The sequence below is a fragment of the Microcebus murinus genome, chromosome X, assembly GCF_040939455.1.
Source record: "Microcebus murinus isolate Inina chromosome X, M.murinus_Inina_mat1.0, whole genome shotgun sequence".
In the NCBI taxonomy this organism is placed as follows: Eukaryota; Metazoa; Chordata; class Mammalia; order Primates; family Cheirogaleidae; genus Microcebus; species Microcebus murinus.
The window spans coordinates 4,678,890-4,706,853 of NC_134136.1; the positions used below are offsets into that span (position 1 = coordinate 4,678,890).

Below are 27,964 nucleotides of genomic sequence, written 5' to 3' on the forward strand. Positions count from 1 at the left end.
CCAGATCATCCCTCGATCATCTTTTAGGTTGGGCCAGTTGAATATGACGGATTACTTATCAGGCATTGATTATAGTTGTTTTGGCTATCAGAAAGCCTGGATTAGGTGTTGGATTACATTTACTAACCTGTATTTTAAAACATCAATTGATTCTTGTTTTTTGTGGAGCACTAAAGCCCTTTTCAAGGCCTTGACAGCGATAGAAGGATAGTATGCAGGCATTTCCATTGCTAATGCTAGAGGAAGAGAAGAAAAAAGGTGAACACCATAATCTCATTCATCACGGTTTTCATCCTAGGCTACAACTTGCTTTCTCTAATGAAACTGGTCTGAAACAGATGAACAAACAAAACAATGAATTTTATAAATGATGAATCCACACATGTTTTTGGAAATAGTTTCTACTTTCTGGGTAGAGTAGCAGGGTAGGATTACCAGATTATATCCTTTCTTCAGCAAATATCAATAGAAAACTTACTGTTTCTATGACCCTGCACACACTCATACAGGTGAAGCAATAATCTTATGAATGAGAGTCAAGGAAGGGCACACTAAGAAGGAAACAGAAAGCAGATCAGTAAAAGGACTCTAATCAAAAGCAGATTTATACTACAGTGTACGATTTTTGTCTGACACTAAAAATAGGCAATACTTGACATAAGAGTGAGAATCAGAGATAACTAAGTCTAAAACTTCCAGATGCATTTAACAGGCCTCTAGAATTGGAGTTCCATTATACAAGGAGCAGTGGTCATCATAACATGTCCATAAAGAATACATCATCTGCTCCATGGCTCTAGGAATTCTGTCTTGGCAAGACCAAGGAAAGGCAGATGTGCCTCTTCTGCACTTGGGGTTACCTAATAGCTTTATTAACCACATGCATGGTCCTGAGGAGGATGAGAGAATTAAAAAGGAAGATAATAAGGCTATTTTCTGCAACATATTCCCAAAAAGGCTCTGAGCTCCAAACCCACTTAAAATTCAACCAGAAATTTGAGGGTAGCAGTTGTGTTAAAAAATATTACCAGTATTTCTCCGTATATTTCAATAAATTGCTAAGATTGCATCACCTTTGATTGGTGAAGTGCTCAATTATCATTTCTAGCTAGCAGAGAAAAACTTTCTGAAGTTTGAGCTCCCCCTATTGTGTAGTTACATAATTAAATTCCTCACATTGAATAGATTTGAGCACCTATTATGAGCAAAGCACTTTGCTAGGGTTTGTAAGTACAATAAATATAGGTAATTATTATTCGTGACCCTAAGGAGATTGTGATCTTATAGAGTGAAAAAGATAAATGCACAAATGATTGTAACATGAAATAGTCTTAGGAAAAACAAAGTACTATGGGGAAACATTTTCTCCCAACCAGAGGTAAGAGAGAAAAGAAAAGGAAAAAAAAAAAGTAATAGGATCTAAATGGGCACCGGCCTTACAAAAGCACAAACATAGCTCTTACATGCGATTGTTTCAAATGTTTTACTTTCTAAATGAGGCAGCTCCCACACTGATTCCAGGAAGCTATCCAAGGATGGATCATTCATTTTGGCTTTAACTTCAAACTCGTACAGCAGAAGCAATGTCTCACATGGATCATTTGAGAAGTCCCCTAAGACAGAGGCAAAAATGCAATATTCTCTATGATTACATTCCATTATTGTCTCTTGTTCTAATCTCTCTGACTGCAGAGGTTTTCTTTTGGGGAAAAATTAATTTTACTGACACTTTGAAGGTCATCCTAGCCTCTGTACACAGATTTTCTTTTTAGCATTTTGAAATCTTTAAGTTCACTACTACTTTCAGCACCCTGTAATGCATTCGCCAGCATTGCCTATATTTTCTAAAACTATTGCCATCATGCTCCTAACTAGCCTGAAAAAGTCCTGTTGCTATCATTAAGATTCTACTTCAAATCCAATGTTTACTTGCCTCTTGTGAACTTTCAACTTGCCCACGCTCACTCTAATGGCTGAGTGCATTATGCAGCACTGTATCTTCTAGTTAAGAAGTGCTGCTTCGCCACGGGAAGAATCTTATGTCAGGTGCATGCACCATACTATGTGAGACAGCTTTCATTCATCCTTGGTATATTGAACATTTAAAAATGTTTCGAAGTATAGCACACATACAATAAACTGAATGAAGTGCTCTAATCTTAAACAGTTTGATGAATTTTTGCATATGTTGAAACTCATGTAATCACTATCCAGATCATGATAAAGCATACTTCCAACACTTCATAAGGTTCCCTTGTGCTCTCTTCTAGTCAATAACACCCTACCAGAGGTAACAATTCGTTTGACTTCTATCATTATCCATTGATATTGCTTACTCTTGAACTTCATTACTAGTAATAGAAATATTAAATAGAATTCTTCAGCAGAGTTTTCTTTGTTGGAAGATTTTAAACTATGAATTCAATTAATTTAATAGACATAGGACTATGTCTATTTCTTCTTGAGGGAGCTTCAGTAGTTTATGACTTTCAAGAAATTTGTACATTTCACCTAAGATTTTAAATTCATGGCATAAAACTGTTCATAATATTCCCTCATTACCTTTTTTAATATCTGTAGGATCTCTAGTGATAGTTCCACTTCTATGCCTGATATTGTTAATTTGTGTCTTGATCTGCCTGGCTAGAGGCTTATCAATTGTATTAATCTTTTCAAAAGAAAGAAACACAGCTTTTGGTTTCATTGATTTTATCTATTGTTTTCTGTTTTAAATTTTATCGATCTGTGCTCTTATCTTTATCATTTCTTTTCTTTGGCTTGATTGGGTTTAATTTGCTATTTTTTTCTAATTTCTTGAAATGGAGGCTTAGATTATTTGAGACTTTTTTTCTTTTGCTAATAGAAGAATTTAATGCCATACATTTTTGTCTAAATAGTGCTTTAGCTGTATCTTCCAAATTTTATATATTGTAGCTTCATCTTCCTTCAATTCAAAATATTCTTAATTTTCCTTGACACTTCTTCTTTGGCCCATTGGATAATTTAGAAGTGTGTTGTTTAATTTCTAAATATTAGGAGATTTTACAGATAACTTCATATTATAGATTTATAATTTAATTCCACTATGGTCAGATCAAATACTTTGATATTTCACTGTAAGCAAAATTATCTTTGGTATAATCCCAACTTCCCTTTAAATTTCCTTTTTCTTTTCCTGGAAACCTGACCTGCCCTTTGTTACTTGATATGCCAACTTCAATCTCCATTAGGTATTTTTCTAAATATTTCTCCAAGGTGTAAGCTGATAATGACTTACATTGTGGGCTCTCCCAAGGATTTTTGCATAGAGGGCTCTCAAAGATCAAACTGCTATAATACTCAAATGAATGACTCTCTAATGATATGTTTTCTGGTGTTATAGTAGCATTTCACTTAAATATTTATTGAGTCCTACTATGGTCCAAGCAGAGATTTAGGAGGTAGGGATAAAAAGTGAATAAGATAGACAACTTTTTACCTGCATGGAACTTAGATTCTAGTTGGGGAGACAAACAATAAACAATATATATTTAATAGTATAATGTCAAGTAGTGATGTGTGCTGTAAAGAAAAAATATAGGTTAAGGGGGTATATAGTGATGAAAATTGCTATTTTAGAAAGGGTGGGGTCTCAGGGGAGGGTGACACTTTAGCAAGTGGGAGAGCAAGCCATATGAATATCCAGGACAAGAGTGTTCTATGCAAAGGGAATGGCAAATACAAAGGCCCAAAGGCAGGAAAGTACAAGGTGTTATTGAGATAATGTAGGGCTAGAGTACATTGAGCTATGAGGTAGGGTGGTAGGAAAGGTAACCAAGGGCCAGATCATCTATGGCCTTGTAGATCCTGGTAAGGACTTTGGATTTTATTAAATCTAAGTAAATGTGAAGTGCAAGGATACTGACCTGAACTGATTTATGTTATAATACTCTGGCCGCTGTGTGGCTATTGGATTTACAGGGAGTCAAGAGTAGAATCAGAGAAGACAGTTGGAAGGCTACTGCAGTGGTACAAATCAGAGATGAGGTAAGTTGAACCAGGAGGATACTAGTGGCTTAATTTATTATTGGGAAGGGGCACACAATAAACCACATACTTTCAGCCTGCTATGGTTTGAATATGTCCCCTCCCAAAATCCAGGTGTTGAAACTTAATGGCCAATGTGATGGTATTAAGAGGTGGGGCCTTTCATAGGTGGTTAGGCCCTGAGGGCTCCCACTGCGTGAACAGGATTTAGGCCCTTACAAAAGAGGCTTCACACAGCATTAGCTTCTCTTGGCCTTCCACCTTCCACCCTCTGAGGACACAGCATTCCTCCTTTCTGGAGGATGCAGCAACAAGGCACCATCTTGGAAGCAGAGAGCAGCCCTCATCAAACAACGGAACCTGCTGGCACCTTGATTACAGACTTCCCAGCCTCCAGAACTGTGAAAAAATAAATTTCTGTTCTTTATAAATTACCCAGTCTGTGGGTGGTATTATGTTATAGTAGCACAAACAGACTAAGACATAGCCTCACCTCCTACTATGTAACACCTGAGTAAGAGACAATCCCAAAACTAACAATGTTTTCCTATACTCCTTGCTTTTGTTCATTTGGTTCTTACCATTAAAATCCTATTTAATCTTTAAGAGTAAGTTCGAATATTAGCTTTTTGGTTTGGGGTTTTTTGTTGTTGTTGTTGTTATTGATACAGACAGGTTCTGGCTATGTTGCCCAGGCTGGTCTCTAACTCCTGGCCTCAAGTGATGCTCCCACCTCAGCCTCCCAAACTGCAGGGATTACAGGTGTGAGCCACCACACCTGCCCCAATTACCACCTTTTGGAAAAGATCATTTCTTCTCTGTGGTCCCACATATTCTGTATCCCTATTAGTTATTTCATTTTGCCTTGCATATGTGTAATTTATTATGTTTCCCATCTACTGTAAATTTCTTAAGGACAGAGACAGTCATACATTTCCTTGTTTCCGCAATTCCTAGTAGCCCTGAGGAATTTAATAAAGACTTTGCAGAATAAATTGGTGAGCTGCTTTCCTTAGGTCACAAATATAATGGCATGTCAGGGGTAATCCTTTTGTAAAGGCCAATTCCTATAGCACTAAAATTTTAGTCACTGTTTTTACAGTTCTTAATTAACTCCGATTTGGAGTAGATTTTTCAAAAGGATGGCATTTTCCAATTTTCCCTCAGGAGCTTATGATTCACCAGCTTTGCACTTTCCCTCAATTTATGTATTTACAGTTTGTAGCTTAATGATTTATTTACATTACTCATATGCTGGGCTCATAATTTAGGCATTATTTCATTGGAAATACATAATTTTAAGAAATACAAACTTTTAACAAGTCAGAATAATTTTTCTAAATGTATTTTTTGTTTTAATTATTAAAAGGACATGTTCATTGAAAAATTCAAACACAGAAATAAAATTACAAGTCCTCTAAACTCACTAATTCCTGTTCCAAGGGGTAGTAAATGTTAAGATTGTTGCGTATCCTTCAAGACTTTATATTTATATATAAATATATATAATTTATATACATATGTATTATTTTCTTTACTCATACATTAACCAAATATCTATTATGTGCTAGGCATTGGATATACAAAGGTAAGCAAAAGCAGACATAGTATCTGTCCTCATGGAGCTTACAATCTAGTATATATGTATGTTTATATATACATGCATGTTTTAAAAATAAAAATAGAATCAGAAAAAGCCAGCAAAAGTACAACATTCAAGGTGAGGGGCACTCTGAAGCATAAATTCTTTATCTATAATGACAAGAACAGAGTTTAAAGGATGGTAAATGGAATTTGTCTGGACTTGGTTTGGTTTTGAGAAGCAGAAAAGAAAGGGCTGAAAGAGCGAGCAACTGGTCAGTGAGGCAGTGGAGGGGAAAGATTGTTATGAGAGGCCCATAGCTGCCTATATTCACTGGTTGGGAAAATGTAGAGACTACAAGAATTCATATACTCAACAACCCTAGATCTTAAGTTTTTGCTAGCCTGGATTATGGCCTTGATCTCCTCCTCCACATGTGTCTCCTGCAAAAAGATGGTCTAAAGAAAACTTATTGTAATTAAAGATATTATCCAGCAAAGCAAAACAAAACACTCCAGCAGAAGTTATACACAAAGATACTACATGAAAATGAGATGAAAGGAACAGGGAAATAAATGATGGATGCAGAATTCTCACCAAATAAATATTGCCATAAAACAGATGAAAATTGTGACTAAACATATCAGCATGAATTTTATAATATTCATTAAGTAATCATCCCTATAAAATAAGAATATAAAGCAGGAATGCAAGAGCTCAGAGAAGAGATGGTGAACAACAAAAGGAAATGAAATAGGAGCTATTTCAGAGATAAAGAAGGAAACAGAAAAGAAAATAAAACCATCACAGAAATAAAGGCAAAACTGGAAGCAGCAAAAGGAAGAACAGATACCACTGAATAAATAGTAAGAAACAGAAAACAAGAAGAGACAAGAAAAAAATGAAATGGAAATTGAAATTGGTTGCAATAAAGATGTGGAAACAACCCAAGTGCTCATCAATACATGAGTGGATTAATAAAATGTGGTATATGTATACCATGGAGTTCTACTCAGCCACAAAAAACAACAGTGATATAACACCTCTTGTATTTTCCTGGATGGAGCTGGAACCCATTCTATCAAGTGAAGTATCCCCAGAATGTAAAAACAAGCAGTACACGCACTCACCATCAAATTAGTATTAACTGATCAACTCTTAAGTGCCTATATAATAATAACGTTCATCGGACGTCAGGAAGATGAGAGGGGGGAGAATGGGATGGGTATATACACACCTAATGGGTGCGGTGTGCACCATCTGGGGGATGGACATGCTTGAAGCTCTGACTTCAGTGGGGAAAGGGCAATATACATAACCTAAACATTTGTAATATGCTGAAATAAAAAAATTTAAAAAAAGAAATTGTTTGCAACATCTTCCTCATTTCCTCATCAATTAATGAGTTAAATAAAATTCTTGACACATGTTCATTTTATATTCCTAAGAGAGTCATGGTTATATCTTAAAATTATTGGCTGAGATACCCAACGGATACACTTGACAAAACCAAGTATATTGTATTACTGGAGAAATGTGACTAATAGACTGCTTAAACTCATCTTCTCTTAGCTTCCATATTGAAGCCTAAGTGGCAACTGAACTTTGCTGAATCTGTTTCTTTCTTTTTTCTTTTCTATTTATTTTATGTTTTGTTTGAGTTTCTGATTTGTGTTTAGCCAATAAGATATTCCCCCTTGGTAGAAGCAATGACTGGCAATGTGGTTATATAGTCTGACCATTGGGTGATCTCTGTAATTGGATTAATAGATTATCTAGTCTCTGATGGGTGAGAGACAACAGAGAATTTAATTTGTCTTTTTTGTTGTTCTATTTGTTCATTTTGAGCTCAAATTAATCAGTAATTTCATGCCCACAGGGAAGGAGAATAGCACTTTGATATCTGGACTGGTGAGTTTCTGTGTTTACTCTTGACTTACAGCTGAAATTATAGCTCTGAATCCATAAGATCTCTCTATATCTGTGTCTACAAGTCTATAATTGAAAAGGCCTTAACTTCACTTTGTGTGAGTATGAAATGTTTTCCTATCTCTGGAAGGTATTAAAAAATTAGATGATAAAGTCTCCTAAATTAAATGGGCTCTGTTCTGATTGGTTTATAGACACAAGGACTTATATGTACATATTTTTTAAATTCCAAGAAAAAGAAGTTGAACTATTAATACTAAAATGTGCTAAACTAAAAATATTCTTACATAAAATTCTGCTAAATCAGAAAAATTTTAAGACTCTCAAATGAAGGTAACTCGTTGGAGAATGAAATTAGTTTAATAATTTTTTTAAAAAAGAGTTATGTCTTTTTTGGTGACTTATTTGTGTAAAGTATAAAACAAGCATATATTTTATTTAACTTGGGTATGTTTTTTCCTTTATAAATATATAAAGGTTTACTCACCAATAAGATAATATTATTTATATATAATATTTAAGATTATGAGAAATGTAAATTTGTATTCAACTAAAATTGAATCATTATTCTGACAAACTTTTATTTCAGCAGGAAATATATTCTGTAGTATGTTAGATTTAAGCTTATTTCCAAGATATTTCATAACTTAAAACATTGGATTGAAATCAAATTGAGTTGATTAATGGATAATCATTTGATACCTACATAATTTTTAAGTAAAATAGAATCAACATTATTTACTAAGCATTGTTTTTAAGTTTATATACTGTTCATTCTTATTTTTATATGCTATACAGAGGCAGTAGCTTTAGGTCATGTTAATTGGTATGGCCATTTTCCTCTTTAGAAGAGATGGGTATGTACACAAAAAGTTGTGTTACCTGTGTTCATGTGGCTCTCTGCTAATCTGCTATAACGCTTGTGGGTTAGAGATGGTTGTCAACTGTCCCCTTCAAATTTTCTTTTGAAAAAGAATTATTTTGGTCAAAAGTTACAACTAAAACAAGTGGTTGATAATTATATTATGAGCAATAGAGACAAATGGGTATATGCTCTTATTTTTCAAGGAAAAAGTAGTTTGTTCCTAAGGCAGTGGTTCACAAACTTTCTGTCTCAGGACCTCTTGTACTCTGAAAACATTACTGAAGATTTCCAAAGATGTTTTTCATATGTATGTTCCACCAATATTTAACATATTAGAAATTAAAACAAAATTTAAATATATTTACTGATAGAATCGACTTGAAATGAAGCTATTGCATGTTAATATCAACTTTATTATTTTTTATTTTTTGAGACAGGGTCTTGCTTGGTCACCTGGGCTATAGTGCCGTGGTGTCAGCCTAGCCCACAGCAACCTCAAACTCCTGGGCTAAAGCGATCCTCCTGCCTCAGCCTCCAGAGTAGCTAGGACTACAGGCACACACCACCACACCCGGCTAATTTTTCTATTTTTTGTAGAGATAGAGTCTCACTCTTGGTCAGGCTGGATATTTAATAAAAATAATTATATTTTTAAAATAAATGAGAAGATTGTTTCACATTTTTGCAAAGCTTCTTTATGTCTGATGTAATAGAAATAGCTAGATTCTCCTCTCTGCTTCTGCATTCAATCTATTACAATATCACACATCATGTTGCCTCTGGAAAACTACGTCTTGTTATTATAGAAATAGTTTTGACCTGACAGATCCCCTAAAAGACTGTCAGTTTGTTCCAGAACATAAAAATAACATAATGAAGGACAAACTTGGAAAGTGAATTTTATTTGCCTTGGTTTAAACCTGAGTCTAAAATAAAGATATGCAATATGTTACAAGTGTAGCAAAGTTATCTCAATTTTGATGGACTTGCTTCCTTAGTTAACTGATTAATGCCTTCATCTACAATACAAAGGTTATTCTTTACTTTCTATGTAACCTGCCTAGATAGCAGATTCTGTGTTTTACCAGAATAATTTTCTGAGTGTTATATTGTCTTCTTATTCTTTATTTTTGGTTATTTAATGGCAAACAAAGAACAAAGTTCCTTACTTATCAAAGAGCTAAAGTTCTTTAGAATTATGTTACACCCTCATGTTTATTTTTAAATGTTTGACCGTCATTTTGTTTAGATAGGTAACCAAGTATTGTTTCTTAGGCACCCATGATCCTATTTTATTTATTTATTTTTTTAATGTTATTTTTTTCTTTCTTTTTTTTTTGTTTCGTATTAATGCCAAGAAGCATTTTGTGCTTGTACATGATCCTATTTTAATCAAGTGCCCACTTTGCCTCTAACAACTTTTTTGATTTTATCTTTTAAAAATTGTACCCCAAATATAAAAGAGATAAAAACAACATTTTCAGGATATCTTTTAAACCTAAAACTATCTTTGAGATTTTTCAAAAGTACCCCTGGAAAATTGCAAATATTATTCTTTCTCTGCATAAAGAGAGAAATATCAGAAGTAATTAGGTTAGTTTGTTGGATTACTATTATAAGAGTTGCATGAGAACAGCTGTAAAATCAGAAGAGATGCCCAGCCTTTTCTATGTTACATTTTTATAGGTAAAACATTATGAATATAAGATTTCCAGAAATTGTATACTTTATGGATAGTTTCTGGAGATTTTTCACTAACCTCCCTCTCCTTAGTGTTTTCACCCTTAAGATAAACACTAATTGTAACTCTTATGAACTACTTTCAATAACGGAAAGAATATCTAGACAGACATTAAAAGGATATAGAGACTACAAACAACACTATAAACCAACCAGACCTAACAGACATACTTAGAACACTCCACCCAACAGAAGCAAAATACACATTCTTCTCAAGTGCTCATGCAACAGTCTTCAGGATAGACTATATATTTGGCCACAAGACAAGTCTCAACAAATTTCAAAAGATTAAAGTCATACAAAGTATATTCTCTAACCACCATGGAATGAAGCTAAAAATCAATAACAGAAAGAAAACTGGAGAATTTGCAAATATGTAGAATTTAAATAACCTACTCCTTTTTTTGTTGTTGTTTGTTTGTTTTGAGACAGAGTCTCACTTTGTTGCCCAGGCTAGAGTGAGTGCCATCAGCCTAGCTCACAGCAACCTCAAACTCCTGGGCTCAGGTGATACTACTGCCTCAGCCTCCCGAGTAGCTGGGACTACAGGCATGCACCACCATGCCCGGCTAATTTTTTCTATATATATTAGTTGGCCAATTAATTTCTTTCTATTTTTTCTTTTCTAGTAGAGACAGAGTCTTGCCCTTGCTCAGGTTGGTTTTGAACTCCTGACCTTGAGCGATCCGCCCACCTTGGCCTCCCAGAGTGCTAGGATTACAGGCATGAGCCACTGTGCCTGGCCTAAACAACCTACTCTTAAACAACCAATGGGTCAAAAAAAATCACAAGGAAAATTAGAAAATACCTAGAGATGAATGAAAATGAAAACAACCTATCAAAAATTATGAGATACAATGAAGGTGGTTCCCAGAGAGAAATTTATAGCTGTAAATGCCTATATTAAAAAAGAAGAGGCCGGGCGCTGTGGCTCACGCCTGTAATCCTAGCTCTTGGGAGGCCGAGGCGGGCGGATTGCTCAAGGTCAGGAGTTCGAAACCAGCCTGAGCAAGAGCGAGACCCCGTCTCTACTATAAATAGAAAGAAATTAATTGGCCAACTGATATATATATAAAAAATTAGCCGGGCATGGTGGCGCATGCCTGTAGTCCCAGCTACCCGGGAGGCTGAGGCAGAAGGATCACTCGAGCCCAGGAGTTTGAGGTTGCTGTGAGCTAGGCTGACGCCACAGCACTCACTCTAGCCTGGGCAACAAAGTGAGACTCTGTCTTAAAAAAAAAAAAAAAAAAAAAAAAAAAAAAAAAAAAAAAGAAGAAGAAACATCTCAAATAAGTATCCTAACTTTAAACCTTGAGTAACTAGAAAAAGAAGAGCAAACTAAACCCAAAGCTAAAAGAAAGGATATAATAAAGATTAGAGATAAATGAAATAGAGAACAGAAAAATAATAGCAATCAATGGAATCAAGAGTTGGTTCTTTGAAGACATGAACAAAATTGACAAATCTTTAGCTATATTCACAAAGAATAAAAGAAGACTCATTATTAGAAGACTCACTTATTTTTACAGAAGTCAAAAGTATTATAATAGATTAGTATGAACTAGTGTATGCCAACAAATTGATAACCTAGATAAAATGACAAATTTCTAGAAGCACACAAATTACTAAACTGACTTTAGAAGAAACAGAAAATCTCAATAGACCTATAACAAGTAAAGGAATTGAATCAGTAATTCAAAACTTTCCAATAAACAAAAGTTAGGATTAATGGCTTCACTGGTGAATTCTACCAAACATTTAAAGAAAAATAAACACGAATGCTTCTCAAACTCTTCCAAAAAACTGAAGAGGAGGGAACATTTATTGACTTATTCTATGAAGCCAGCATTACCTTGGTACCAAAGCCAGATATAGACATCACAAGAAAAGAAAATTGCAAACCAATACATATGAATATTGATTCAAAAGTCCACAACAGAATCATATTTAAGGATTATACACTACAACCAAGTGTGATTTATCCCAAGAGTGCAAGAATGATCCAACACAAGCAAATTAATTAAAGTAACATACCACATTAGGCTGGGTGTGGTATAATAATTGCCTATAATCCCAGCACTTTGGGAGGCTGAGGCAGAAGGATCACTTGAAGCCAGGAATTCAAGACCAGCCTGGGCAACATAGTTGAGACCCTGTATCTACAAAAAATACAAAAATTAGGCAGGCATGGTGTCATGCACCTATAGTTCCAGGTACTTGGGAGGCTGAGGCAGTAGGATCACTTGAGCCCAGGAGTTTGAGGTTGCAGTGAGTGAGCTATGATGATGCCACTGTACTCTAGCTTGGGCAACAGAATAAGACCCTGTTAAAAAAAAAATGTATACACACACACACCATTAATAAAACAAAGGAAAATCACATTATCATATCAATTGATGCAGAAAAGTCATTTGATGAAATTTGATAAAATCTAAGATCTTTTCATGATGAAAACACCCAGGAAAAAGAAGGGACTATTCTCAACCTGATAAAGGGCATTAAAAAAAAAAAAAACAACCCATAGTTAACATCATACTCAATTGTGAAAGAATGAAAGTTTTCCCCCTAAGATTAGGAAGAAGACAGGATGCCTCCTTTCACCACTGCTATTCAACAATGTACTGGAAGTTCTAACCAGAGAAATTTGGCAAGAAAAAGAAATAAAAGGCATTCAAATTGGAAAGGAAGAAGTGAAAGTATCACTGTTCACAGATAACATGATCCTATGTACAGAAAATGCCAAAGAAACAATAAGAAAGCTATGAATTCAGCAAAGTTGCAGGTGTAAAATCAACACGCAAATATCAGTTGTATTTCTATACATCAGCAATGAACAATCCAAAAAGGAAACTAAGAAAACAATTCATTTACAATAGCACCAAAAAGAACAAATTTAGCCAGGGAGGTGAAAGAACTGTATACTGATAACTATAAAATACTTATGAAGGACATTAAAGACCTAAATAAACGAAAAGACAGCCCATGTTTATGGATTAGAATACTTAATATTAAGATGTCAATACTACCCTAAGCAATCCCTATCAAAATTCCAACAGCCTCTTTTTGCAGAAATTTCACAATCCTCAAATTTATATGGAATTGTAAGTGGCCCCAAAAGTCCAAACAATCTTGAAAAAGAAGAACAAAGTTGAAGGATCAACACTTCTCTATTTCAAAACTTATTACAAAAAGCTACAGTAATCAAAATGGTATGGTACTACCATAAGGACAGACATATAGACCAACGGAATAGAATTGAGAGTCCAGTAATAAGCCAATACATCTATGGCCAATTGATTTTCAACAAGGGTGTCAAGATCATTAAAAGGGGAAAAGAATAGTCTCTTCAATAAATGGTGCATCAGCAAGTAGATTTCCACGGGCAAAATAATGAAGTCGGAAGCCTATCACATCACTGAGTACAAAAATGAACTCAAAATGGATCACTGACCTAAACATATCAACTAAAGCCATAAACTCTTAGAAGAATACGTAGGGGTAAATCTTCATGACCTTGGATTTGGCAATAGATTCTTAGATATGATACCAAAAGTATGAGCAACAAAAGAAATGGTAGATAAAATGAACTTCATAAAATTAAAAACTTTTGTACCTCAAAGAACATTATCAAGAAAGTGAAAGACAACATATAGAATAGGAGAAAGTATTTGCAAATCATATACCTTATAAGAGTTTAATATGCAGAATATATAAAGAAATCCTACAACTCAACAACAAAAAGAGAAACAACCCAATTTTATATTATATATATTTTTCCACAAAGAACTCTCATCAAATAGTTATGTACTATAGCCCGATAATTTTACCTTCCTTCATTCTGATATTATTGGTTACCTTAAATTAACCACAGCCATTAAATATAGAGCAAATGTATAGACTTAAAAAAAAAAAACCAAACCTCTGGTGCTTGCATGAAGACCCTGCTATAAGATATAGGCCAGAGTTTGTATTTTCAACAAAGGTCAGTCTCAGTGCTTCATAGAAAAGGACTGTACTAGCTAGCTACTTCAAACTATTGACATGTCAGAATAGACTCTTGGGTACAGGTTTCTGAGTCGACGCTGCATAAACAAATTTCAGACCATATCAGGGAACCAAGTCAGGATTTCCAGGAATTTCTGTTTTTGAGTTCAGAAGCATATAGCTTTATAATAGCAGACTATTAACCCAAGATCCAGCAGAACACTAATTACATGGGACCAAATAAATTGATGAGGGTAATTGTACTGTGGTTATTTGTTTGGAATAGTTGATGTTGTTTTAATGTTCTATTTCCTGAATATATTAGGAAACCATTCCTCTTTCTTCATAAGCTATTTGTAACTCAAAACAATTTAGTAGATGCTGCTTCTATAAATTAAAATATTTTAAAATGATATGATTCTCACTGACCTCTTCCCCATCCGTCCCCTTACTCCTGAATTCAGAAACTCTTACTAAGTTTCCCTGCTTTTCATAGCAACATAGTTATTTACATTGGTTCTATAAGAATCTGTCCTTTTTTCACCAAGATATAATTGTAAAAATTGATTGTGTAACCAAGGCCCTACCTAGAGTATCATAATTAAAATGATACATAATCTAGTATGACAAGCTACTTTTAAGGGACAAGGCTGACTTTACCTAAACTGTATGGAGCAAATGCTTATAAACCCTCTTAGGGAATTGTTGTGGTATCTCCCAATCTTAAAAGTGGTGGGAAATTCACTTACTTTCTGGCAGGCCAGGAACCTTAGTAAATTTGGAGGACCTTGAGGAGAGATCACTTTCCCCAAATTTATAAGTTCAACAAGTGAAATCTGATGGAGAGAGTTTCTTGGACTTGGTTACCCAGGTTTGGAATAGCATGTAAGAAGAGACTTTTAGAAGTACATTCTGAGATTCTCTGTAAAAACATCTAGACAGAAGTTAAATCTGTGGACTTAGTAGCTGTTAACACTATATATCTCTAGATTTGCAAAGTAAACCCAAGGAGGCCTATTTGGTTAATTAATACTTGTGCTGTACCTATGTAAATAATCTGGGCAAATCTAATGAAGCGAGTCTGTTTTGTGATAATGAATACTATTTCTCTGAGGTTATTATGAGGGTGGTAGATAGAAGACTATCCAAGAAAAATTATGAAAGACTTCAAAACAGGGGGAAAAATTACTGTGTGTTCTATCTAGCATACCCTTCAGAGTTACCTCTACCTAAATTATCTTTGAGTCATTTTCAACTCAGTAAGTTGTAGAAAACTGTTAGTAATGCAAATGATTCTTGTCTATAGAAATGCAGGTGAATTGTGTTCCATGGAGATGAAATTGGTCATTTCTCTGTGGATATTGACCAGTTTTGCATCTAGTTATAAATTTATTTCAACATTCTTAATTGCCCATGTAGGTGTTTTCTCTTTTGAACCAATCACAACATCTTACTGGTTCCCTTGCTAATTAATGAGTTAAGAAAATCCTTGACATGTGTTCAAAAAAACAAAATAATAGAAATAGAAGTCCAAATTTTAAAAATAGAGATGTGGAAGACAAAACAATAGGCACGAAAGATTGGCAAAGGAGATCCAAAACATGCATAGAGTCTCCAAAGGAAAAAATTAAAATGATGGAATAAAAACAAATGGCTAAAAACATAAATCCAGAAAATTTTCTAGAAATAGAGGAATACTTGAATCTACATGTTGGAAAAGTACACTATGTTCCAGAAAAAACTAACACAGAATATTCAACACTAACCCATTTCCTAGTAGGGTATGTTCTGTTACCATATATATATATATTTTGATTAATGGATATTACTTTTAAAATCAGTTTTAGATTCACAGTAAAACTGTACAGAAAGTACATAGAGTTCCCACATACCCTTGCACTTCCTCCCTCAGCATCCCCTACTATCAACGTCCCACATTGATTTGGTACATTAGTTAGAATTGATGAACCAACATTGATGCATCATTTTCAAAACCCATAATTTACATTAGGGTTCACTCTACATGTTATACATTTTATGGGTTTTGACAAATGTATAATGACATGTATCCACCATTATAGTATCATACAGAATAGTTTCCCTGCCCTAAAAATTCCCTGTGCCCCGCCTAATCTTCCCTCCCTCCCTTCCCCCAAATTCCTGGCCAACCACTGATGTTTTACTGTTTCCACAGTTTTGCCTTTTACAGAATATCAAATATTTGTAATCATACAATATGTAGCTTTTTCCACATTGGCTACTTTCACTCAGTAATACGTATTTAAGGTTCCTCCATATATTTTGTGGCTTGATAGTGCTGAATAATATTTCATTGCATGACTGTACCACATTTTAAAACATCCATTCAGCTGTTAAAGGACATCTCGGTTGCTTTCAAGTTTTGGCAATTGTGAATAAAGCTGCTATAAACATCCCCATGCAGGTTTTGGGGTGGTTATAGGTTTTCACTCTTTTAGGTAAACACCAAAAGGAGTGTGATTGCTGGGTCATATGGTAAAACTACGTTAATTTTGTAAGAAACACCAAACTGTCTTCCATAGTGGCTATACCATTTTGCATTCCTGCCAGCAACGAATGAGAGCTCCTGTTGCTCTGTATCCTCACCAGCATTTGGTATTGTCAGTGTTTTGGATTTGGTCATTCTAATAGATGTGTAGTAGTATCTTATTATGGTTCTAATTTAAAATTCCCTAATGACTGTGTGTTTGTGTGTGTTCTAGGAACACAGCTAGACTGTATCTGTGTGTATATACACACACACATAACTAGACTATACACATAGATATATATTTTTATCTACATATTTATATCTCTGTCTCTATATCTATAGCTAGTCTAGTTGCATATATATATGTATTTATATAAACATATAACTAGATTGTAGATATAGATCTATATATACATAGGGAGAGAGAGATCTTTATCCCTCTCTATATATATAGTCTAGTTGCATTCCTAGAAAGAAGAAATTGATTTTTTAATGGACAGCTAGTATTCTGACATACTTTTGTTAATAAATGTCATTGAGATGATGAAGTTTGCTCTGAGTACTGCTTTAGCACTTTAGATTTTGGTATGAGGTATTTTAATTATCATTATTTTCTAGGTATTATGTAGCTTTGGTTTTTAAAAATGTCGAGGTGGTAGGGTGCTTTTTATGATTTCATTATTAATATCTAATTTTTGCATTGTGATCAGATAATGTCTATTTTATTTATGTGTCTTAGAATTTACTGAGGTTTTCCTTGTCATCAATTTTGTAAATATTCAAAGGGCATATAAAAAGAATATGTGTTTTCTGTTTTCAGGATACAGAGTATATTTTCAGGCTATGGAGTATATTTCCATTAAATCTTCTATAGTAAGTATTTTATTTAGGTCTTCTCTATCTTTACTTTTTGTTTTCATTCATTTAAATAACTGTCATAGCTTGAAAGAGGTAAATTAAATTTTATATGTTTATGTTCCTCCTTATAATTCCTATAATTTGATACCAAAATCTGTCAAAGACATGACACACGCACAAAAAGAAAATGATAGACCAATAATTTCTAAATGTTAGGAAACAGAATTCATCAACATATTAAAATAAGAACACACCATGACAAAATAGGGTTTATTGCAAGAATGCAATGATGACTTAGTTTTAGGAAATCTATTATTATAATTCAATGTATTAATAGTTCAACAGAGAAAAATCATATGATTACCTCTATAAAATCTGAAAAGGCATGTAATTCAATTCAATATCCACTGATTTTAACAAAATCTAAAACAGGAAAAAATGGACACTATAAAAATGTCCATCTAAACCTAAAAGACAATATCATCTTTAATGAGAAAACAGTATCAAGCTATTATATACTTCAAAAGGTTGACTACTATTTAGATCATTTTATAAGAAAATATTAGCAATATCTGATATCTTGACTGTGATTTGCCTACATTTATCAGAGTTAAAGCTTGATTAAATTAGACATTGAATCTAACAACCAAAGAGCAATAATGACATGTTGAACAATAAAATATTAAATGTTATATTTTCATAAAAAGAAAATTAAAAAATATTCTTACTCCAAGCAGTGTGTTATGGATTCAAAATACTGACATACAGTGGAGAAAAATCAGTTCTTAAATAATCATTTGGTGACAAAAACTTGGTAATTCAGATTCTAAACTCCCTTCATAACTGTGTTATCGAACTTCCAGTTTTTACCATACCTGTTTGTTTCAGGAGATTCCAGATGTCGTTGTATTTATGGATCTGCTCAAGTGCACGATTTAGTAACCTGGTCTATTTGGCAAAAATGCAGCAAGATAATTAGTCTCAACAAAAAAGAACTTTAATCAAAGTAATATAATCTCATATCATTTTCATTAAAAACAGCTAAAAATAAAATGATAGAAAAGTGATAGTTTAAACTGAACATTTTGGGTTTATATAGAAATATTAGCCTCTATTTGTACTTTTCCTTATTTTCCCCAGAAAATGAGGATTAAATGGAAAACCTTGAGCACTGTCAATTTTTTTTAATAATCTAGAACAGAAGAGAAATGCTTTCAGAATGGTGGTGTGAGGAGATCCATGGATCCTCTCCTCAGCCAAATAATCATAACTGGTAAGAATTATAAAACATCATATAAAGGCTCAGAAAATTACCCTGAGGGCATAGAGAAAATGGAGAAATGTTTATTCCAGGAAATTTACTAATACCCAGTAAGAACAGTGAGAGGCGGTGACCCATTCACCAACCCCCAGCTCAGTGTGATGTAAGCACTACTTTAGGTAGCTGTGGCCAAGGAGCTGGGACTCTCTCTATCCCTAGCTTCCAGACTAGGGATTCCCAGGAGGGCCAGATTTACCACACTTCTCGTCACCCCAGGTCTGTATTGTAGAAGGTCTATTATAAAGAAGCATAGCTGAGAGGCCTTGGAGCTGTCCTTCTCTGCCCAGCTCCCATTTGTAGGGCAAAAGCTCTACCCCAGGAATGGTAGGTTCAGAATACAGGGTCTCAGTTGCTCTCATCTCAGCTTGCTTATAAGGATAATTTCCATGCTGGGAGAGGCAAGCCAAGAATATCAGGGACTACAACTGTTACCTAGTCCTCCACTCAAAGAGCTGGACTATCACTCTGAGAGAAGTGGGCCACTATCCCTGCCCCTAGCTCTAAAACAGTGCTTCAGAGTTTCTGCCCAGTATGAGAGGCAGGTCATTAGGAGAGTGAACTTGTAGCACTCCCTAAAGGAAATGACTAATTGGAACAGAGCCTGGGGAAGTTCAAGTCTAAGGACACTGTAAAAAATCATGGAGATTCTGGTAATGAGCAAATTATGAGGAAGCTAGTAGCTCAATGATATCAACAAATAAAACAAAGGAACAACTAGAAGTTCACAGAGTGAACCCAGTGAAGAGATAACTAAGAAGATCGCTACTCCTTCAAAGGGGCCTTCTTTTTTTTTTTTACTTTATAAACAAACTTTTTTATTTTTTAAAACTTTTGACTCTTTTGTAATAACACTTAGCCTAAAATACATATTGTACAGCAGTACAAAAACATTTTCTTTCTTTCTTTTTTTTTTATATCCTGGTTGTGCTAGTTTTTTTTTAAATTTTATTTTATTTTATCATATTATGGGGGTACAAATATTGTTAGGGTTACATATATTGTCCCTGCCATTCCTACCCCCACCCCCTGCCTTGCCAAAACATCAAGCGTGTCCTACCCCCAGGTGGTGCGCATCGCACCTATTTTGTAAGTATAAATTCTTCCCCTCCTCCCCCCTCCCATCTGCCACCACCCGTTAAAAGTTTGTTTGTTTTTTCTTTTTTCGACCTTTGGGTTACATTGTATATCTTTGCCTTATTTTAATGGAACAGGCTGTGAAGCAATTTATGCCCAAGAGTATTTTCAAAACACACATACATACAAACAGACCAATCACCTAGCAATTAGTCAAGACTAACAGCTGGACGTGATAACAATAGAAGACCATCTAGAGCTTAAATCTACAGGGAGATCAGGGAAAGAGATAGTAAAAAAGAACACTGCTAAAACCACTGTCATCCGTTATTAGCAGGGAAGGTCAGAGTGACTTCCCAAGCACAGACTGTGCCTTCTGAGGAGTGATAGTAGAGTCTAAATATTATGGGAGAAATAGATGTAACTGAACTAGCCCAGCCAATTCACTAAACAAATAAACAAGCAAACATTAACAACAACACGACCCACACAGAGATAAGTACCCAAAGATGCTATAATATATTATCTAAAATGCCCAGTTTTCAACAAAAAATTACAAGATATACAAAGAAACAGGAGAATGTGACCCATACACAGGAAAAAAAGCAGGAAATAGCAACTGACTTTGAAAAGGCCCAGATGTTAAACTTAGCAGACAATTTTTTAGTTCTTAAATTTTATGCTTGTATTTGATTATAGATGTCAGTGACATTTCATAGTTTCAAAAGTCCTTGCTGCTCTGAGAAGTGTAGATTCTAGTGAAAATTACATAGTCATAAGAGAAATTTGTTTTTGTTTTTGTTTCCTTTTTTTTTTTTTAAAGTTGTGGTATTATTGGTTCTATGCTCCCTGGAATATTACTGCTTTGTGAAAGTCCAGACTGAACGCAGCACCCTCTGTGTACCTAGTACATTTATAAACCGGGTCTCTCACTACTTGATATTTTTGCATTAGTTAAGATAGAAATTTGATAGCTCAGATAGAGGAGAGGTGAAGTCTGCTGCTAGAAATGTCTGCACTAAGTGCCATACTCGTCTGGGTAAGATTTGGGAAACATAACCTCTGTACATAAAAAAAAAAATCAGTTAAACATCACATAGTAGACAGCCATTAAATTATAAAAAAAATTAATTTATGAAGAAAGACCTTTTGTACAGATTGAAAAAAAAAGATTTTCATAGAGATATCTATATGATCAAGAGAGTTAAGTTTTTATCTTTGTTTTACTAGTGCCACAAACTTGCCAGTGGTAACTTATTTGTCCGGTTCAAGATAACTCTGTAGTTTTCTTTCCTAGGACTTGTTGTTAAATGCCAAAAGACATTTTTGAACTGTACATTTGATCATATTGTTAGCTTTTCTGTTTTATTTATTTTGAGAACCTTTGAATAAAAAACATCTGAAATTAAAAAAAAAATTGCTGGGCATGGTGGCAAGCATCAGTTACTCAGGAGGCTGAAGCAGAAGGAGGATTGCTTGAGCCCAGGATTGGAGGTTGCAGTGAGCTATGATGACACCATTGCACTCTACCCCAGGGCAATAGAGTGAAACCCTATCTTGGGGGGACGGGGGAAGAAAAAAAAGAGAGAAGGGAGGTTTGACAATAGTGTTTATTAAATGTAGAATCACAATGAAGAGATAGAAATTATAAAAATCAAATGAAAATTCTGGGATTGAGGTCTATAATAACTGAAATAAAAAATTCACTAGAGGGGATCAACACTAGGTTTAAGTTGGCAGAAGAAGGAATTAGCAAACATCAAGATAGATCAATACAGATTATGCAATATGAAGAGCATAATGAAAAAGAAGAAAAATAAACAAAGTCTCAGTAAAATGGGGACACCACTAAGCACACCAACATATACACAATGGAATTACCAAAAGGATAGAACAGAGGAGAAAAAAGTAGTTTTAAAAAATGGCTAGAAAACTCCCAATTTTAATGAAAAACATTCATCTACACATCCGAGAAACCCAACAAACTCTAGGTAGGATGAATCAATGCAGAGATCCAACCCAGATACATTACAGTTAAAACAATAAATGACAAAGACAAAGAGAAAAATTTGAAAGTAGCAAGAGAAAAATGATTCATTACATAGATGGGAATCCCATTTAAGATTAGCAACTGATTTCTCATTAAAAACAGTAGAGGCCAGAAAGCAGTGGGATACAAAGTGATCAAAGAAAATAACAGTCCACTTATAATCTATTACCCAGCAAAACTATCACTCAGAACTTAAAGTGAAATAAAGACATTCCCAGATAAACAAGAGCTGAGAAAATTTGTTGCTAAGAGAAGATCTTTCAGGCTGAAAACAAGTGACACCAGACAGTAATTTGAATTCAAATGAAAAAATAAAGAATTGAATAAAAAAAAAAATAAAGTACCAATAAAAGTAACCATGTAATTATAAAAGATAGTATAAATGCAGATTTTTTTCTTCTTTTAACTGTTTTAAAGCAATTGCATTATACACACACATATATGTGTATATATGTATTGTTGGGCCTATAACATATAGAAATGTAATATATTTGACAATAACAGCACGAAAGAGGCAGGTGGGAAGAAAGCTGTTTTGGAGTAAGGAAATGAGACCATATGGTAACTCTAATCTACAGGAAAAAAATGAAGAGAAGCAGAAATAGTAAATAAGATGGTTGATATAAAAAGCCATAATATATACTTCTTCTCCTTTCTTCTGTAAGTTTATTTAAATGACAAAAAATTATATTAAGTGATACAATAAGATGTATTATTGTGTTCGAAACACATATAGATGAAATATGTATAACAATAGTACAAAAAAGAAAAGAGAGCTAGTAGGAATAACATTTCTATGTCTTACTGGAATAACATTCATAACTTGAGGTAGATCCTGATAAATTAAGATCTATATTGCAAGCTGAGCATGGTGATACATGCCTGTAGTCCCAGCCCTTCCAGAGGCTAAGGCAGGAGGATTACTAGAGTCCAGGAGTTCAAGACCAGCCTGAGCAACAAAGCAAGACTCTGTCACTCTTTATCTTTTTATTTTAATTTTTTTAGAGATGAAACCTAGCTCTGTTGCTCAGGCTGGAGTATAGTGGCACGATCATAACACACTGCAGCCTTGAACTCCCGGGCGCAAGTGACTCTCCCATTTCAGTCTCCGAAATAGCTAGGACTATAAGCGCATGCCACCATACCTGGATACCTTTTAAAATAATTTTAGAGATGAGGTCATCCAGGTTGCTCTCAAACTCCTGGCCTTTAAGTGATCTTTCCACCTCAGCCTCCTGAGCTACCGCACCTCGTGAGACTCCATCTCTTTAAAAGAAAAAAAAAAAGAGATTTCCATTGTAAGCCCTAGAGTGACCACTAAGAAAGTAACTAAAAAAATATTGTGTAAAAAGTCATTAAAGGAACTAAAATGTTACTTTAGAAAACATCCACAAAAGAAAGGCATAAAGGAGAAAAACAGGAACAAAAAATATAAGAGACATACAGAAACTAAAAAGTAAAATGGCAGAAGTAAATTCAACCACAAAAATATTAACATTAAATGTGACTGGAGTAAACAATCTAATAAAAGGCAAAGATAGTCACATTGTATGAAAAAACGTAATCCAAATATATTCTGTCTACAGGAGACATGCATTAGATTCAAAGATACACGTAAGTTGATTATAAAAGGGAAAAAGCTATGCTGTGGAAGCATTGGCCATAAAAATGTTAGAGTAACAATACTAATATAAGACAAAAATAGACTTTAAAACAAAAAATTACTGAAGACAAAGAGGGAAATTTTATAATGCTAAAAGAGCCAATCCATCAGGAATATATAGCAATTATAAACATATATGCACCTAGCAATAGAGCCCCAAAATACATGAAGTAAAAATGGACAGAATTGAAGGGAGAAATAGACAATTCAACAATAAAAGTTGCAGACTTCAAGACCCCAATTTTTTTTTTTTTGAGACAGGGTATTGTTCTACTGCCTGGGCTATAGCGCAGTGGCATCATCATAGCTCACTGCAACATCAAATTTCTGGGCTCAAAAGATCCTCCTGCCTCGGCTTCCTGAGTAGCTGGGACTACAGGTTCATGCCACCATGCCTGGCTAATTTTTCTAGATTTTGTAGAGACAGGGTCTTCCTCTTGCTCAGGCTGGTCATGAACTCCTGGCCTCATGCAATCCTCCCACTTCAGCCTCCCAAAATGCTGGGATTACAGGCATGAGCTACTGTGCCCAGCCAGTGATATTGCACTTTTTTTTTTGACATAGGGTCTTGCTCTGTTGCCCAGGCTAGAGTGCAGTGGGATCATCATAGCTCACTGCAACTTCAAGCTTCTGGGCTGAAAGCGATCCTCCTGCATCAGCCTCCCAAGTAACTAGGACTATAAGCATGTACCATCATGCCTGGCTAATTTTTTTCTATTTTTAATAGAGACGGGGTCTTGCTCTTGCTCAGACTGGTCTCAAACTCCTGGCCTCAAGTGATCCTTCCACCTCAGCCTCCCAAAGTGCTAGGACTACAGGTGTAATCCACACACCCAGCCAATACCCCACTTTAAATAAAGAATAAAATAACTAGGCAGAAAATCATCAAGGATATACAAGATTTGAACAACACTATAAACCTACCAGCCCTAACAGAGATCCATAAAACATTCCACCAACCCAAGCAGAATAAACATTCTTCTCAAGCTCATATAGCACTTTCTCCAAGATAGTCCATATGATAGGCCATAACACAAACTTCAAATAAATTTAAAATAACTGAAGTCATACAAAGTATGTATTCTGACCACAGTGGAAAAAAATTAGAAATCAATAAAAGAAAAAGATTTGGGAAATTCACAAATATGTGGCTATTGAACAACAGATGCCTTAATAACCCATGGATCAAATAAGAAATCACAATGAAAATGAGAAAATATTTTCAGATGAATGAAAAGAAAAACACAGCATACCAAAATTTTGGGGATGTAGATAATGCAGTTCGTAGAGGAAAATTTATATTATAGCTGTAAAAGTTGATACTAAAAAAAGAGATATCTCAAATCAATAACCTAAAGATCTACTTTAAGAAATTGGAAAAGCAAAAGAAAATTAAACCTTAAGCAAGCAAAGAGAAGAAAATAATAAATACCAGAGTAGAAATTAATGAAATAGAGACTAGAAACACAATAGGAAAAAAAAGTTAGTCCTTGAAAAAGATCAACAAAATTGACAAACCTTTGTCTATATTGACCAAGAAAAAAAGAGAGAAGACACAAAATTAGGATGGAAAGAAGAGGCATCACTACTGACCTTACAGAAATAAAAAAGGATTATATGGGAATACTATGAAAAACTGTAGGCCAATGAATTAGATAAATTAGATGTAGTGGATAAATTTCTAGAATGATAAAACTACTGAAATTGATTCAAGAGGAAACAGAAAATCCAAATAAACTACAAAAAGTAAAGAAGTGAAAAATCTATAATCCGCAAACTATGAAACATTGTTGAAAAATTAAAACCTAAATAAATGGAAGGATAGCTCATATTCATGGATCAGAAGCCTTAATATTATTAAGATCACAATACTACTCAAACTGATAAACAGTTCAATATAACCCCTATCAAAATCACAGCTGGCTTTTGTGCAGAAATCAATAGATTGATCCTAATGTTAACATGGAAATTCAAGGGACCCAGAATAGCCAAAACAATCTTGAAAAATAAGGCCAGGCATGGTGGTGCATGCCTGTAGTCCTAGCTACTCAGGAGGCTGAGGAAAAAGGATTGGTTGAACTCAGGAGTTTGAGGTTGCAGTGAGCTACAATGATGCCATTGTACTCTACCTGGCACAACAGAGCAAGACTCTGTCTCAGAAAAAAAAAAAAAAAAGAAAGAAAGAAAGAAAAATAAGAACAAAGGTAGAGGATTAACAACTTCCTATTTCAAAACTTACTACAAGGCTATAAAAATTAAAACAGCGTGGTATTGTCATAAGGTTAGGCATAGACATCAATGGAATCAAATTGAAATTCTAGAAATAAATCTCATTATGGTAAGTTGATTTTCAACAATGATGCCAAGATAATTCAATGAGAAACAATAGTCTTCAACAGTATTCCTATGACAAATGGATATTCAAATGCAAAATAATAAAATCAGATTCTTATTTCACACCACACACAAAATTAACTCAAAATGGCTCATAGACCTAAGTATAAGAGCTGAAAATATAAAACTCTTAGAAGAAAACATAGAGGTAAACTTTTATGACTTTGGATTAGGAAATGGTCTTAGATATGATACCAAAAGCACAAGCAATAACAACAAAATAAATAAAATGGATATTATCAAAATTAAAAATATGTTTCAAGGAGTACTAGCAAGAAAGGGAAAAGACAACCCACAGAATGGGATAAAATAATCGCAAATCATATATTTGATGAGTCTAATATCAAAAATATCTAAAGGATTATTACAACTCATGGTAAAAAAAACAAATAGCCCAATTAAAAATGAGCAAAAAAAATTCAATAGACATTTTCCAAATAAGATACACAAATGGTCAATAAGCACATGAAAAGATGTTAGACTTCATTAGTCATTAGGGAAATACAAATCAAAACCATAATGAGATTACATTATTTCAGGACAGGGATTAAAAAAAAACCATAATGAGATATCACTTTATACTGACTAGGATGGCTATAATCCAAAAATCCTAATAACAAGTGGTAATAAGGAAGTAGAGAAATTAGAACCCTCATTCAGTGCTGGTGGGAATGTCAAATGGTGCATCTACTTTGGAAAACTCTGGCAGTTCTTCAAATGATTAAACACAGTTACCATATGACTCAGCAATTCCACTCTTAGGTATATACTCAAAAGAAATGAAAACGTCCACACAAAATTTGTACATGAATGTTCATCACAGCATTATTCATAAAAGCTGAAAATTGGAAACAACATAAATGCCCATGAATGAATGAATGGATAAACAAAATGTGGTATATCCATACAATGAAATATTATTGTCATAAAAAGGAATGAAATACTGATACACATTAAAACATGAAGAAACATGAAAACATAATTTAAAGATTTATAAAAGGAGCCAATAAGAAAAGACTATAAATTTTATGATGACATTTATATGAAATACCTAGAATAGGCAAATCTATAAAGACAGAAAATAGGTTAGTGGTTGCCTAGTGCTGGTGGTAAAGATGAGGAGTGACTACTATTGGGTAAAGGGCTTCTTTTTATGGCGATGAAAATGTTCTAAAATTAGATTGCATTGATAATTGCACAATTCTGTGAATATTTTAAAGACCATTAAATTATACATTTGAATGGGTGAATTCATACGCCTATGAATTATACTTCAATAAGTCTGTTAAAAAATAATCTAGGGCTGGGCACGGTGGCTCACGCCTGTAATCCCAGCACTCTGGGAGGCCAAGGCAGGCGGATTGCTTGAGGTCAGGAGTTCGAAACTAGCCTGAGCAAGAGTGAGGCTATAAATAGAAAGAAATTAATCGGCCAACTAATATATATAGAAAAAAATTAGCCAGGCACGGTGGTGCATGCCTGTAGTCCCAGCTACTTGAGAGGCTGAGGCAGGAGGATTGCTTGAGCCCAGGAGTTTGAGGTTGCTGTGAGCTAGGCTGATGCCAGGGCACTCACTCTAGCTTGGGCAACAAAGTGAGACTCTGTCTCAAAAAAATAAAAATAAAAAAATAAATAATAATAATAATAATCTAGGACAGGGATCTAGCCTTTCTATAAAAGGCTAGACAGTAAATATTTTAGGCTTTGCCAGTCACATATGCTCTTTTTCATGTATTTTTCATTTTTAATTACAACCTTTTACAAATGCAAAAAATGTAAAAACTATTCTTAGCTCTCATGCTGTACAAAAACAGGCCATGGGCCTGATTTGGCCAGTTGGCAGTAGTTTACCCAGCCTTATTCTAGGAAAAAGATATAGCTCCTTGACAAGTTACAATTACTATATGTTTTTAAAGTATCCTCACTTCTCCTAACTCATACTGAGAAGAATAGAGACAATGTTGATAGG

The 27,964-nt window shown here is 34.4% G+C and overlaps 1 protein-coding gene across 2 annotated transcripts in view; it reads right to left on the minus strand.

The window, feature by feature from the left end:
• TEX11 (testis expressed 11) overlaps positions 1–27,964 on the minus strand; it is a 255,862-nt gene that overhangs the window by 17,977 nt on the left and 209,921 nt on the right. Inside the window, exons 25-27 of one of the 2 annotated variants that reach the window (XM_075999567.1) lie at positions 18,369–18,441; positions 1,464–1,613; positions 128–236 (exon numbers count right to left, since the gene is read on the minus strand). In XM_075999567.1, the coding sequence (XP_075855682.1) occupies positions 128–236; positions 1,464–1,613; positions 18,369–18,441 (332 nt within the window). The remainder of the gene's footprint in view (positions 1–127; positions 237–1,463; positions 1,614–18,368; positions 18,442–27,964) is intronic. The other variant, XM_075999568.1, reaches the window with a different exon arrangement.